General features: G+C 42.7%; 1 protein-coding gene across 4 annotated transcripts in view; it reads left to right on the top strand.

Annotated features, from left to right (window-relative positions):
- nalcn (sodium leak channel, non-selective) overlaps window positions 1–14198 on the top strand; it is a 137758-nt gene that overhangs the window by 17958 nt on the left and 105602 nt on the right. For all 4 annotated transcript variants that reach the window (XM_015965984.3, XM_070544474.1, XM_015965982.3 and 1 more), the window contains 3 exons: window positions 4628–4779; window positions 7479–7621; window positions 7974–8078. In XM_015965984.3, coding sequence (XP_015821470.1) covers window positions 4628–4779; window positions 7479–7621; window positions 7974–8078 — 400 coding nt within the window. The remainder of the gene's footprint in view (window positions 1–4627; window positions 4780–7478; window positions 7622–7973; window positions 8079–14198) is intronic.

Below are 14198 nucleotides of genomic sequence, written 5' to 3'. Positions count from 1 at the left end.
ATTTAATAGCAAAAGTTATTTGTTAATTCAGAAGATCTAAAGATCTTTGCTTGTTCAGTGATCAGTATACACCCACTCCATGTTTATTTCAAGAAAGAGTCAAGATTAAAAAGGTTAAGAAATTTATTACTAAACTATTTAAAACATGACAATTTAAGACAATTTATAAAAGCTTTGGTATTAAAAAGACCTTGGTATTAAAAGCAACCCTGATTTTGGATGAATCTAAGGGGAAGTGTGTTTTGTTTGCGGGTGAAGCATGTATCAGAACATGTATCTTAAAGAGAGGACGCGTTCTGGGTGAAAAAGAATTTGGTTTTGTCAATAAGCTAAGTTGTTCTTATTAAAGAGCATTCAGACGCAATCTGTGTTCTACCTCACCCTCTGGCGACCCTCGTTGTGCATCCAGAGGTCAGAGGAGGATGTTGAGCAGCCTCAGGGTACTGGGTCCGGTAGGGAAGACCGATGGTACCGACTCTTTCCGGTCCTAGAGATGCCGCTGGCACACAGGTGGAATTGGTTTGCGTCTGCATATTCTTAAGGAACCTCGTAGCATCAGCTTTGTTCTGCAGATGTCGTTTTGTTGTGTTGAAGCAATTCCTGCCAGCGTGACATAAATCGCTTGTTTGGTTAAATAGCGTTGGGCGGCCGTCCCAACCTTCTCTAGAACTCACTCGCAAAAGACGAGAGTTCTGTTTTAAAAGATGGCCATTATCATTTCTTACGAATCAGGTTTTGACATGTATAAGGAAGATTTATCAAACCCTCAGAAACACGCCTCCCTGAACATAGAAAATTCTGGTGTTATGGGAAAAGATCATATGAGCGCAAGTTACCTTTAACTTAGTTACTGTGACCTGTGTGAGCTGACTAAGTGCACATGATTCTTGTCATAGTTAAACATTACTGATTATCATAAATACTTATTAACCAAATAATAATAATTCATTTCAGTAATTAAACACAGTTATAATGAACCTTGATGATTAGCAGTAAAAAGAGTTTATTTAAATGATTTTTTAAATCTTGAAATGTCCTCTTCTTGCTGTGGATGGAATCGCAGTCAGATAAGCAGACAGGTGCATAGATTAAAGGAGTGGTAGCAGACTTTAAGACTTCTGTGAAGGACTCTATTGCATATTGGAGTAGTAACCAGGGCAACGTGAACCAGGTTGTGTGTCTGACCTGTGAGTCTTAAAACCAGGCCATTACGTGAAGTTACAGCGTAAATTAAAAAACAAGATCGCACAACCTGGTTGATTTGCACGTTGAATTTAAAGGCTGAGTCCAGTTGTACTCCCATTTTTTGGATGGTGGTCTTCACATTAGATGCTAAAGGGCCCAGATTCACAGCATCGCATGGGCATGTAGACATGCCAGGGCTAAGTACAATTACTTCAGTCTTAGTGCCATTCTGATGTAAAAGGTTTGTAGGAATCCAGGAGCGCACATCCTCAAAAGCATTTACAATCTTTGATATTGATCCATCGACGACCTATCTCACATCTACCTTTGTAGATGTGAGATAGATCTGTAATTGGCTAACACAGTTTCCTCCACCCCCTTCTTTTTCAACAGCAGTCATACAACAGCCCTCTTAAAAGTAAGGGGGACCACACAAGAGGCCAGACTGGTATTTAAGATAACCAGTATACAGTATATGGGGCTAGAACAGAAAAAGCCTCCTTAAGCATCCTTGGGGGAAGAGCATCATAAGGGGAACCAGAAGGTTTTTGCTTAGAAATTAGTTTCTCTAACTCTGTTATAGATATAGTCTGAAAGGCCGGTAGGTTTGTCCCAAGTGGCATAGGTGCCACGAAAACAGTAGTGTGGCCTACAATAGCAGCCTGAATCATCACTATCATGTCCACAAAGCAATGAAGGAAATATGCACATGTCCCAGCCATCTCAGCCGTGGACCTGGAAGCAGAAGTTGCAGTTTCCAGTACTGAATCAATCACCTTAAAGAGGGTGCGTGGGTCATGAGAATTTGATTCCACAATGTTGGCATAGTATCTGATCCTAGCCTGTCGTACCACTTCCTGGTAATCAAAAAGAGACTTTTTATAAATTTAATGGGACACATGAAGTTTGTCTTGCTTCCACTTTCACTCAGCTCTCCTGCAGGCCTGCCTGGAGGCCTGGGTCTCATCAGACATCCACGGCTCTGCCCTATGCCCTCCTTTCCTAACCTTAAAGGGAGCAACGTCATCCAAAACAGATGTGCATAGCGTATCAGAAAGAGTAATAACCTCTTCAACGGGGAGCAGGGCTAAGAGAAGATCCTGTCCTGCTAGACAAAGCACTCACTGAATCTCGCCACCTTAACAGGATTTATGGAACGACTGCGCCTCTCAGGAAGAGAAGCTGTGATCTGCCGAGTTGGAACACTAAAATTACATAAAATCGGAGAGTGATCTGAGAAAACAGGCCTCAACGTGTCCACATTGATGAACCGAATACCAGAGGAAATAACTAGGTCAAGAGTGTGTCCCTTCACAGTGAAGAACCCTGAACCCACTGTGAGAGATTCAGAGAACTTAAAAGGTGCAAAAAATCCTTGTCCATCAGCTTATCAGGGCAACAAATATGGATGTTAAAATCTCCTACAGTCAAAATCTGATCATATTTTAACACATTCATAGCCAAGAAGTCAGCAAAGTCTTTTAGAAATTCCACATTCAGTCCAGGCGGGAGATAAACCAACGCCACAAGAAGTAGAGGAAAAGGTCAAAGTTCAAAAGAGCAAACCTCAAAACTAGAAAAAGGACTTAAAGGGATAATCTGTTTGCAACTAAAACCTGATTTATAAACAATGAGGAGCCCCCCGCCCCTGCCCGCAGTTCTTGGCACATTAAAACAACTACAGTCTGCAGGTAATAACTCCAACAGGGCACTCGTGTCTCCCATCTGCCTCTAGTTTTCACAAACACCCAGAAAATCAAGCCCTTGTTCCTCAAAGAAGTCTGTCATAATAAAAGTTTTGTTCATTACCGACCTTGCATGAACCAGGCCGAGGCGAGCCGACGATAACATCTTTGGTCCAGTAGCAGCAGAATCCAGAGACACAGGTGCAGATGTCACATTATCCACATGACGCAGATTAGCAAGGTTGGCACCCTTCCAGCGGTAACAAAACCCCCGGAATACACGTTGCGATGGAGCATCCAAGTCAAAATCCACCAATGGCACCAAGCAGGATGGTGAAGGATCCAACAGGCACGACTGCGCCATGAGAACACGCCCAGGCCCACACAGCCCAGCAAGCTCCTTCCAGGACCGGGGTGGTTTGGCACGTAGGTGCATATGTTTCCCACCTCGACAGCCACGACGTCGGCAGCGCCTCCTCCGCTGATGATGATGCCCGGATACACACCGCGGAGGGATGGGTGGCACCGAGAGGCTCCGAAATTAGCGCGGGGGACTGAAATCCCCCCGGCTCGTCACAATCACCGGGCTGATGAAACTGACATCAGACCAGAGTTCCAGAAGCGTTGCTTGATCATAAGGGATGCACTGTCCACACAAAACGCAAGAACCAAAAAAGGAATAAACATGTACAGAGGAGAGTGTCCATGAGACAGACGGCGTGCCACACACACCGGCGCCATCTTGTCGATCAAGTGACGTATGTCTCCAAATGACCCGATACTGAAGAGGTGACCTGTAGATGGAAAAACACCATTTCTGGAGGCTACACCTTCAACCAGAAACCATTTTCTCATTGAAGCTATAGGAAGCATTTAGAGGCTGTTATCTCTGCAAAACAAGGATTTACTAAATACAGTTTTTTTTATTTTGTGGTGCCCAAGTTTTTGCACCTGTATAAGTTTGTTTGAATAATTATTGCACACTTTCTGTAAATCCTGTAAACTTTCAAATATCACTGTGTGTGTATCCTGTACAATACATTTAATTGAAATCTTTTATCACAACAACCAACAATTTATACAGGAAAGTCATGAAAATTAACAAGGCTGCCCAAACTTTCGCATCCTGCTGTAGTTGTTTCACTTCCGTCGCATCATTCAGCCCACCTGACCGGTAGGACGCTGTGACACAAGACTATTCGAGCTTGCTGAAGCTCCAATGGAGCGTGGCTAGACCGACATATGAAGCAAATTTGCTTCTGCTACTGTCTGTCTAGATTCATAGGCTAGGATAGTTATGCATTTCACTGCAAACGAATAAAAACACAATATTCAATATTTTTTTTATCAAAAATGAATTTGGCATTTCATTTACTACTCAAGTCATTGTATTTATGATAGCATTTTCTCTGATATTTGCTTAATTTCATCTGCTTTGTCATCAAGAAAAGACAATTGCTCTCATAAGACATTGATATTATTACACTGGTCTGTATAATTAGCTTTATCAGGATTCATCTCTATGAGTCTGACTGCCCTTTGTGATCCTGCAATAAATTATCCTTTCTGACCTTGTAACCCGTAATAAACAATTTGGATGAGTGTCTGGGAAAGCAGTTTGAAGGCATTAGTCTTCATTAGTGGAGTTGATCAGCTCCTGGTGACACCTGTGGCAAGAAGAAAAAGATACAGGTTTACCCTAATTTTTTTTTCATTCAGATGCTTATTGTTATTTTCTTTTGATGTCATTTATTTAGTCACGTTACGTGGAACAGCTTGGCTATCCCCGACACACATTGTTCCCCTCACGGAGAGGGCTACCAGTGTCCTGATGGCTTCAAATGTGTGGATCTCGAAGACTATGGGCTCAGCCGGCAGGAGCTTGGTTACAGTGGCTTCAATGAACTAGGTATGCATAATTTCTTTTGGGTGACATACATAGAGCTAAAAACATTCATAAACAAACTTTACAAGCACATGTTTCTATTCATGTTGGGCTGCATAGTTTCCAAAATTTTACATCTATATATGGTATTATCATTCTCCTACAAAGGTTTGTGATATTGTTACTGCATTTAATTCAGTATTAGGAACATTTTTTGACATAAAAGACACAACAGACTAGTTTAGTTTTATTGTTGCCATACATTATATTAAATAAGGTGATTAAAAAAAGAAAAATCTAAAACACTTGTTTCTGTTATACTGAATATATATATATATATATATATATATATATATATATATATATATATATATATATATATATATGTATATTAAGTATATGTATATATATTTTTTTGAGTATGTATTAGAACATCATAATTTTACATCCAGAATGTTAAAAATGACACAAAGCCTTTCATAAATTAAGCTTTTCAGATTTCAATTGAGATATACTTTAATAAGGGAAAATGCTTACCCACTGTCCTCCAGTTGGATACAAATACTGTAACACTGTAAATAGGGCTGGGCAATAAATCGAAGATTTATCGTTATCAAAATTTCTTCCTCTTATCGAGATAATTTTCCCCATGTTGACAAATTTGATAATAAAAAATGAAAAGATGTGTGTAGGTTGGCAATGTTCATGTCCCTTTAAGAAGCTGTACCACGTTGAGTCACGTAAAAATGTAACTCAACGTCATACATGTCACAGCACCATCTAATGGACAACTTTTATTTCTGGGCATACATGTAGTTATCGTCCATTTATCCTTATCGAGGTGAAATCCTCAATATATCGTGATTTTGATTTTAGGCCATATCGCCCAGCCCTAATTGTATCATTGAAAAAGGGAACACGTTTGAATTTTTCACGTTTTACTCGTCTTGTGAACCTGGTAACGTTCAGACAATTGTGACTGTTTGAATCCCTAGACGTGAAAGAAGGTGGACTTTTTTTTCCCATCAGTTCATATTAATAAAACACATAAACACAACCACAAACATGATGCAGCAATGTGATTTGCGTAGGTTTTCTTTGTAAGTAGCAACAATTGCTGTACTCCTTCCATTTCATTTTGGCTTGTTATTTAGAAAAAAACACACATAAAAGGACTAAAACCTATCCAGATTTAAGAGACCATGCGGATTGAGTGAATTTAATTTTTGTTAGATAATAATGCCCATCCCTGTGCTGCCACTTTACTGAGGTGGAGTGGTTTGAGTTTCCCAATGATTCTAGGAGCTATGTTGTCTGAGGCTTTATGCCTCTGGTAGGATGGCAAGCAGGTCCTAGGTGAGGGATCAGACAAAAAGCAGCCCAAAGACCACTACCTGGTGGTGAGTTGGCTTTGATGGTGGGGGAAGATGCCAGTCAGACCTGGCAGGCCCAAACATAGTGTGAGGGTCTGCTGGGAATGACAGAGTCTCCTGTCAGAAGAAGTTTCAATTCCCACCTCTGACAGAACTTCCAAAATGTTCCAGGGGAGGCGGGGGTTATTGAGTCCGAGTGGGCCATGTTCCATGCTTCCCCTGTTGAGGTGGCAGATTGAAGCTGCGGCCGCAGGCTTGTCGGTCCCTGTTGTGGTCGCAATCCCTGAACCTGCTGGTGGACACAGACGGTTAGGAATGCTGTCAAGCTGAAGAAACAGTCCTATCAGGTCTCTTTGGCCTGTGGGACTCCAGAGGCAGCTGATGGGTACTGGCAGGCCAAGCGAAATGTGGCTCAGGTGGTCACGGAGGCAAAAACCCGGGCGTGGGAGGAGTTCGGTGAGACCGTGGAACAAGACTTCTGTACGGCTTCGAGGAGATTCTGGTCCACCATCCGGCGCCTCAGAATGGGAAGCAGTGTGCTAACAACACTGTTTCCCGGATTTGCGGAAGAAAACGAGACAAGACGAGACCATTCAAACTCTGCAATAAAACATAGATAGGGAAAACCGGACGCCAACTCAACACACGAACAATAGAACATAGAAAATGATGTGAGAAAGCAACAAGTCAAAGACACACCAGAGCCACGAAACAAGAAGCAGAAAGTACATTAAAGAAATCAGCCGTAACAGACCACTGCAAAAGAGAAAACCATATAATGGACTGGAAAGGAGCACAGATCATAAACACAAACAAGAAAATATAAAAGATGGATTAAGGATGATTTAGAAATAAGGAGACGTGGACACACAATTATGAGCAGAGACGATGGGGTCTACACAGTGGATCACACATGGGACTGTGTCATTGGCGAGGAGAATGTGGGCAGCAGAGATCAACATGGTCCTATGCTGCCCAGTGATAAATGGAGAAGGAAGTGACACCACCAACATTGACAAAGCTCTGAGAAACGCATTGATAGTCGAAACATGAGCAAAAACAAGGTAAAAACAACTCTTTTGCTGTGTTTAAAAAAAAATCACAGAACGCAGTTAGTCTTCTGATTGGTCGTTGAAAATCACAAAGATTTTGTGTGAATCACAGCATCTCTGCTTCACACTAATTAGACATCAACAACTATTTACCCATCTGTAATGTGCCAAATGAATATTCATGGATCAGTCACAAAAGTTGCTTTGTCATTCAAAATACTTAAGTTCAATTAAAATCAGCTACAACCACTGCCATTCATATTAATTCAGTAATTTGTTTTATTTGTGCTTTTTATAGGTTCGAGTATCTTCACCGTGTACGAGGCTGCGTCCCAAGAGGGTTGGGTCTTTCTCATGTACCGGGCCATTGACAGTTTTCCTCGCTGGCGCTCGTACTTCTACTTTATAACCCTCATTTTCTTCCTGGCTTGGCTTGTCAAGGTAAGAACCCCCTATTTTGTGCTTTCCCTGCTGCTGCTCTTTTCAAGGCATTTCAAGAGGTTGTCAAACATTCTAAAAGTTCAGGTTAATTGACATAATCTAATATTTCACCTACAGCCATGATGACTTCCCCTTAATAGGATAGGGCTCTCTGCCTAATTAGCAAATGACGGTCATCTCACAGACAGTGAAGAGAAGTCATGCACTGGACTTGCTCAGTCATTTGATTTAAATTCTCACCACCTCTCTCTCTCTCTCTTCTCTCTCTCTCTCTCTCTCTCTCTCTCTCTCTCTCTCTCTCTCTCTCTCTCTCTCTCTCTCTCTCTCCCCCTCTCTGCCATTTTCTTTGCAGAATGTTTTCATTGCTGTAATCATTGAGACTTTTGCTGAGATCAGAGTACAGTTTCAGCAGATGTGGGGATCGAGGAGCAGTACCACCTCAACTGCTACAACACAGGTACAATTATCACACTTTGGTAAAGCTGGGTCATAAAATTAGAATAGTTTTCCCCAGCAGACATAGGAGAGTTGGTCGATGTAAACCTTCAATATAGAACAGGTAAATAGCCAGTGATAGTAAGAGTTGCCTCTTTCTTTAGGCAACAGGTCAGACAGCCCTGGAAAAACAGAACACTTAATAAGCATCCCAAAAGAAAAAACAATAAAGATGAATGACATTGTTGACAAAAACAACTGCAAGAGTTTATTCGTGCGGACATTTTATTTATTTTGTTGTTGTGTTATTTAAAGTGAGAACAAAAATAAAGTAGCGTTCGCCACAAAGATGCTGAGCGCACTTTCCGACAAAGTTTGCAATCAGAGGCACCACGTGCGACAAGAAAGGCAACCAATTTGCTGGGGCCTCCAGGCCACTAGGGGGCTCCAGATGGCCAACAAACTCTGAAGTCAGAACCGTAACACTAATGAAGGAGTGAAAGCTATCATTTGACAGCAGGGGAGCTTGAGTCTCCTCCTGTTCTGGTTGGCTCATAGGTGCCTGGAAAAAAAAGGAATGTATTGGGCCATTCCCATCTGTACCGGGTCGGCCAGGGCCGGGTAGCCCCAGTCGGCCCCAGCCTGGTCCGGTTAATTCCACACATCCTTGCCTTAAGCCCATGTGGGCTGATTCTACCCACCAATCAGAGGCTTGCTCTAATGGAAGGTGTGAATTTGCTGTCAGCAGTGGGTGTGTTGGCCCTGGTCGGCCTGAAGCAGACCCCCTCGAGAAGGGGGCTGAGAATGAGCCTTGGTTGGCCCGGAAGAATACCAGGCCACCCAGATATGTAAACAACCAACGCTACCCGGCCCGGGCCGACCCGGTACAGATGGGAATGGCCCTTTAGTAAACGCGGCTATAAGATTTTTCTTCTGGTCCGCTTCGCCATACACACTGCATCACATGTGTTGTACATCAATTTAAATGATAATTATGTGTTTCAACTATGTCTGCCAATTAATTTGAGATTCATTAGTTTGCAATTTTTTTAATTAAAAAAAGACTACAAATGAGAAGTTGTAAATGTGACTTCACAGTCTCTTCTCCCCCAGCAGAGCTGCTACTTATCACATGGCCAGATTTATATTAGTTTTCTCTACATTTAACGCTCCTTTCATCCTGGAGGGAGGTGCTTCTCTTGCTAAACTCACAGCCATTTTTTTTCTTCTTCTTCTCCTTGTCTGATTTGATGATGTACATTTGGTGAGACAAGAAGTTGTAGTCTTCTACATATCTTCATGCAAATCCTATAAAAACTTTTGCCGCCTGATGAAAATAAATGTTTTCCTTGCCTTAAAATGTATCTTTAAAATTTGAAATCCATTGTACATATCAAACGGGATCAGAAAATAACTTTTATTGGTCCATAGACCCCCATTCAATTTTTTTGGCATTGGGGACCAATGGAGTCAGAGTAGATGGGCGTGACTTAGACTTCTTGTATAGCTTGTTTCATAAAACAAAGGCGCTAATTTGCTGCAGAGCAGAGGCAGCATCAGTAAACCTTTGGTAGTTGAGTGGTCAGCCTGTGGTGTTAATGTGGTGAGGTCATGTCTTTTTCACAAAAGATGATGGAATGATGCTTTAAAGGGGATGTGGGGGTGTTCTTCACACTGTTGACACACTGGTAGGGACATCTATTCACCTTGGATGCAATTTTATTTGTGTCCCGATCTTTATGAGCCACTCCTAAAGGTTGCTGTCCCCCATGACCTTTGCTTCAGCTCTAACGTCCTGAAGCTCCCAGATCTCTGCATGATTCCAGTTTGCCATCTCAGCTGATATTGTTAACAAAAGTGAAACAGACTGCCCGTGTTTACTTTCATTTTCAATATGGTTGCTGGCCAGGGCTATGCGGACATTCCATGTGTGATCATGACATCACACTCTGTTGCACGGATGTGTGATCTTCATTCAGAAGTCCGGTGTTGTGGTAATATTATTATCAAGCTTAGCGGCACGAATCCTGCAATATTCTTGTCCTGCCATGCTGCCAAAGCGCTTTCAAAGGGCACAACGTGTTGACACCCTTCTACGATGTGCCTGAAAATTTCCGTGTTGCTGGTGTGAATCGCCCCATTGACTATAATGGATTCTATTTGAAGCAGTGGCATTCCGCTGCCATGCCATGCCGCTGATGCTTCCAGTGTAAAGTAGGGGTAAATATCAGATTTATTTATTTTTGTTGCCATTCGGATTGATCTGAGAGTTGATTATACCAATAAACCAATTCAAATTAATTTCAGATTTAGAGACTCAAAATATATTTAAAAAAGGTAATTTCACGTTTAGAAGAATTATGTAATCAGTTAGAATATTTGAAGAAAGATTTATGTGTTGAATTTGTAACAGTACTGCAAGTCAGACATGTTTTCAGTTGGCCTTTATGAGATCTTCTACTTTAATTGATTGAGTTTGTGTTTTGGAATGAACTCAGCAGTGTCGTCCAACACCAACAGCAAAAATAAATCTGCTTTCTTGAGGACAGATTGTGGCATACAGAGAATTTAACTGGCAACTTCTCATTGTTTTTGTTGCCATGGACCATTTCTGTCACAGATTAAAAGGACAAATGCCACTGATACTAAATCATATCTGCTGCTTTCAGAGTGAATGAGTAAATATAAAACATACTTGTTGGCAGGCATGTGTTTGCATTGAAACTATGTTATTCTATTTTGTCAAGGGCCATTAAACGAGCTGAATTAAACACCATGCAAAAAAATATTAAAGAGCAAGTCACCCCCTTCAAGAAACTTACTCCACTCCCACTTCATGTTTGAAAAATGCTACAAATGCTGTTGCCTGGCAGACCGAGAGGGCGGAGCCGCTAACAAATAGACACAAACTGTCTCTCAACAGCATTGTGACATCATAATGTACCTGCTAACATCATTGTGTACCTAATGGCCAATAGCTGTGGCAGATTAAAATTCAAATGCAGTGCAGTTTTTACCTGTGGTGGACACAACACTGACAGTTTTAGGCTGAATATTTCAATTTTAACTAAGATACACTAAAGTGTCAAATTATTGTTTACGCATGCCTACAGCACAATTAGACTCTCGTTTTTATAGTTTATCAGCAAAAAAAAAATTGTTGATCTGGGGGTGACTTGCTCTTTAAAGTAGCTCTGGCCTCAGGTCCAAGGACATCACTAAATTAATGCAGATTCTAATGATTATCAGTCCAGCAATGTAATGTAGAAATCTGCATTTGCCTGGATGTAGTGGAACCACCGCTGAACGTGGATGCGGAGCGTCCTCTGGAACCACCACCGGAACGGGATGTGGAGCATCCTCTGGGACCACCGCTGGGCCTGAATGCAGTGCGACCTCCGGGACCACCGCTGGAATGGGATGTGGTGCGTCTTCTGGGACCACCACCGGAACGGGATGCGGAGCATCCTCTTGGACCACCGCGGGACCTGGATGTGGAGTGTTTTCTGGGACCACCACTGGAACTGGATGTGGAGCGTCCTCTGGAACTGCCACGGGACCAACCAGGATGCGGAGTGTTGTCTGGGACCACCACCAGAACTGGATGTGGAGCGTCCTCTGGGACCACCGTGGGACCTGGATATGGAGCGGGCGGGCGGTGCTTGGACGGAGGTTGCTGGCGACTGTTACGGCGTCGTCGTCTTGTGGAGGTTGAGACGGCGTCAACAGGAACGGGGAAGAGGAGAGGAAACCGGATCTGATGGTAGCAGGAGAGTAATGATGACTCGGGACCGACAGGGTAGATATGGACGAGGTGACTTGGTGTCCCGGGGGTGTGGAGTCTGAGGCATGAACAGGAGATGAGCCAAGGCCAAAGGTCTCCTGCAGACGCCTGGCAAACTCCCAGAAGGACACAGATCTGGAAGGACGTTCTGAGATAGTACATGGCCCACACCAGGGCAGGACCGGGATAATAGAACTCAACCGAGGAGAAATAACCCCAAACTGAATCCCAGACGAAAAGCTGAGCAGCTCTTTTACCAGGGCTCGGACAAACACACAAATTTACTATGGGGTTCTCTATAACCTAACCGAGTGTATTCAAGCCTCAAATAAGATAACACTGAAGGGGGAGAAAAGAGTGGTGAGAGCACCTCCGTGTCACCACTTCTCAGAGCCTTTTTCCCCCTGTCTAATCCTAGGTTCACCTCTTTAACAGGGTGAGGTGATTCCTAAATGAGGAACAGCTGGTCAAAACTACAGAACACCAGGAGACAGGAGCTGTTGGTGCTGCTGCTGAGGCCATCTATTGGCTTGTTGCAGCAGTTACCGAAACACTCCCGTAGATTGGTCTCATTTGCGTCAGATTCTAACTTTTGTCTGGGAATTTTCTCAGAGTCCTTAACGTTGAAGAAACTGGACCCCTGGAGCTGAGAGGCAGGCATTGTTGCCTCAGGTGTAGATGGAGTCTCATCTACCATCTTGTTTGTCTCAGTTTTCTGTTTTGGCGGACCTTATAACACTACGAGTCCTGCTCTTGTTCATCTCATCTTCAAGAGCGTCAAAGGCAGCTTGAATTTTGCTGACTTCATGAAGTGCAGCCTGAGCCTGCATCAGATCTGATTGGTGTTTCTGTTGAGACTCAAGGAGCTGGGATTGTAACTTGTCTCCCTTTCTTTAGACTCCTGCTACTCCTGAATATCACAGACTTTCTGCTCAGAGACTTAGGACTCTAAGCACCAACGCTCAGAAACAAAGGCTTGGTCATCCATCGTCTGTTTTCAATGCTTCAGGTGTGAGAACGTGTGCTCTAACAGACGTCTGTTTCCGCTCAGAGCTCAGAAGTTCACTGGTAGAACCCTCTTCCATCGGCTGAACCAGCATCTCCACACCTCTGGTCCTAAACTCTTGTTCTTCCTGAATATTCTGTTCAGTAATTATGTTTAACTCCCGTAGATTGGTCTCATTTGCATCAGATTCTAACTTTTGTCTGGGAATTTTCTCAGAGTCCTTAACGTTTAAGCAACGAGCCCCCTGGAACAGGGAGGCAGGCGTTGTTGCCTCAGGTGTAGATGGAGTCTCATCTACCATCTTGTTGGTTTCAGTTTTCTGTTTTGGCGGACCTTATAACACCACGAGTCCTGCTCTTGTTCATCTCATCTTCAAGAGCGTCAAATGCAGCTTGAATTAGGCTGGCCGCTTTTGTTTATAAAACACATAAGTACACATAACAGCAAGGCATAACATTTCATTAGAACTGAACTAACCATAGAACAAGTAAAAACACTAAGAAACAAGCTAAACAAGAAACAAGTAAAAGCTAAATGAGCTACGTTAATGAGCTAACAAGTACTAAACAATGTCAGAAACTTCTGCTAAAAAAAGAAAAAGAAAAAAAAAGAAAAAAGAATATCACAGAGTTTCTGCTCAGAGACTTGAAGTTCATGGGTAGAAACTACAGTTCCTCCGGCCGTACCGTCAGTCTCTTGGATGGAGGGAAAGTGTTCTCTAAGTCACTTTCTGCCTTCCTTTTCTTCCGATTCTCGGTTGGCGTCTGGGCCCTAACAGCAACGTTTTCACTCTCTTCAGACTCTGAGCTTGTAGAGTCCTCATCTGAGTAACAGCAGTGGTTTTGAGCTTTCAACAGCTGAGAACGCAGCTCAATCTCTCTGGTCCTAGACTCTCTTAATTCCCATTGTAACTTTCTGATGTAGTTATAACTTCCTGTTTTAGTTAGCTGGTAGCGCAGCTGGGATTCATTCACTCTCTTCTGGTGCAAATCGTCTTCAAGAACCTTGAGAGAAAACAATAAATGTTTTTTCTCATCGTTGAACATCTCTCGTTCTTTTTCTCTGTCCAGTTTTTCTTGAGCCATTTCCGATTGGACCACTGCAATCTGATCTTCAGACAGCCGCCATTTAAACTCCATAACTTCAGTTGCTACCACTTGCTTGGAAAGTTTTTCCTTAAGCGACTGAATTTCCAAACTCAGCTGATCGATCTGAAGCTTTGAATCAACAGGTGAGACGCTACGATGTTTGTAAAACGCCTCGTTTCTCCGGGGAGATTTTCCCTTTTTGGCTTTGTGTATGTATTCTACTCTGCTCATTTTGAATAAAACAGTTATTGATTACTGAAATAT

The sequence above is a fragment of the Nothobranchius furzeri genome, chromosome 14 (assembly GCF_043380555.1).
Source record: "Nothobranchius furzeri strain GRZ-AD chromosome 14, NfurGRZ-RIMD1, whole genome shotgun sequence".
Taxonomy (NCBI): domain Eukaryota; kingdom Metazoa; phylum Chordata; class Actinopteri; order Cyprinodontiformes; family Nothobranchiidae; genus Nothobranchius; species Nothobranchius furzeri.
The sequence above is the reverse complement of the archived record's forward strand: the minus strand, read 5'-3'. Positions and strand labels throughout refer to the sequence as shown.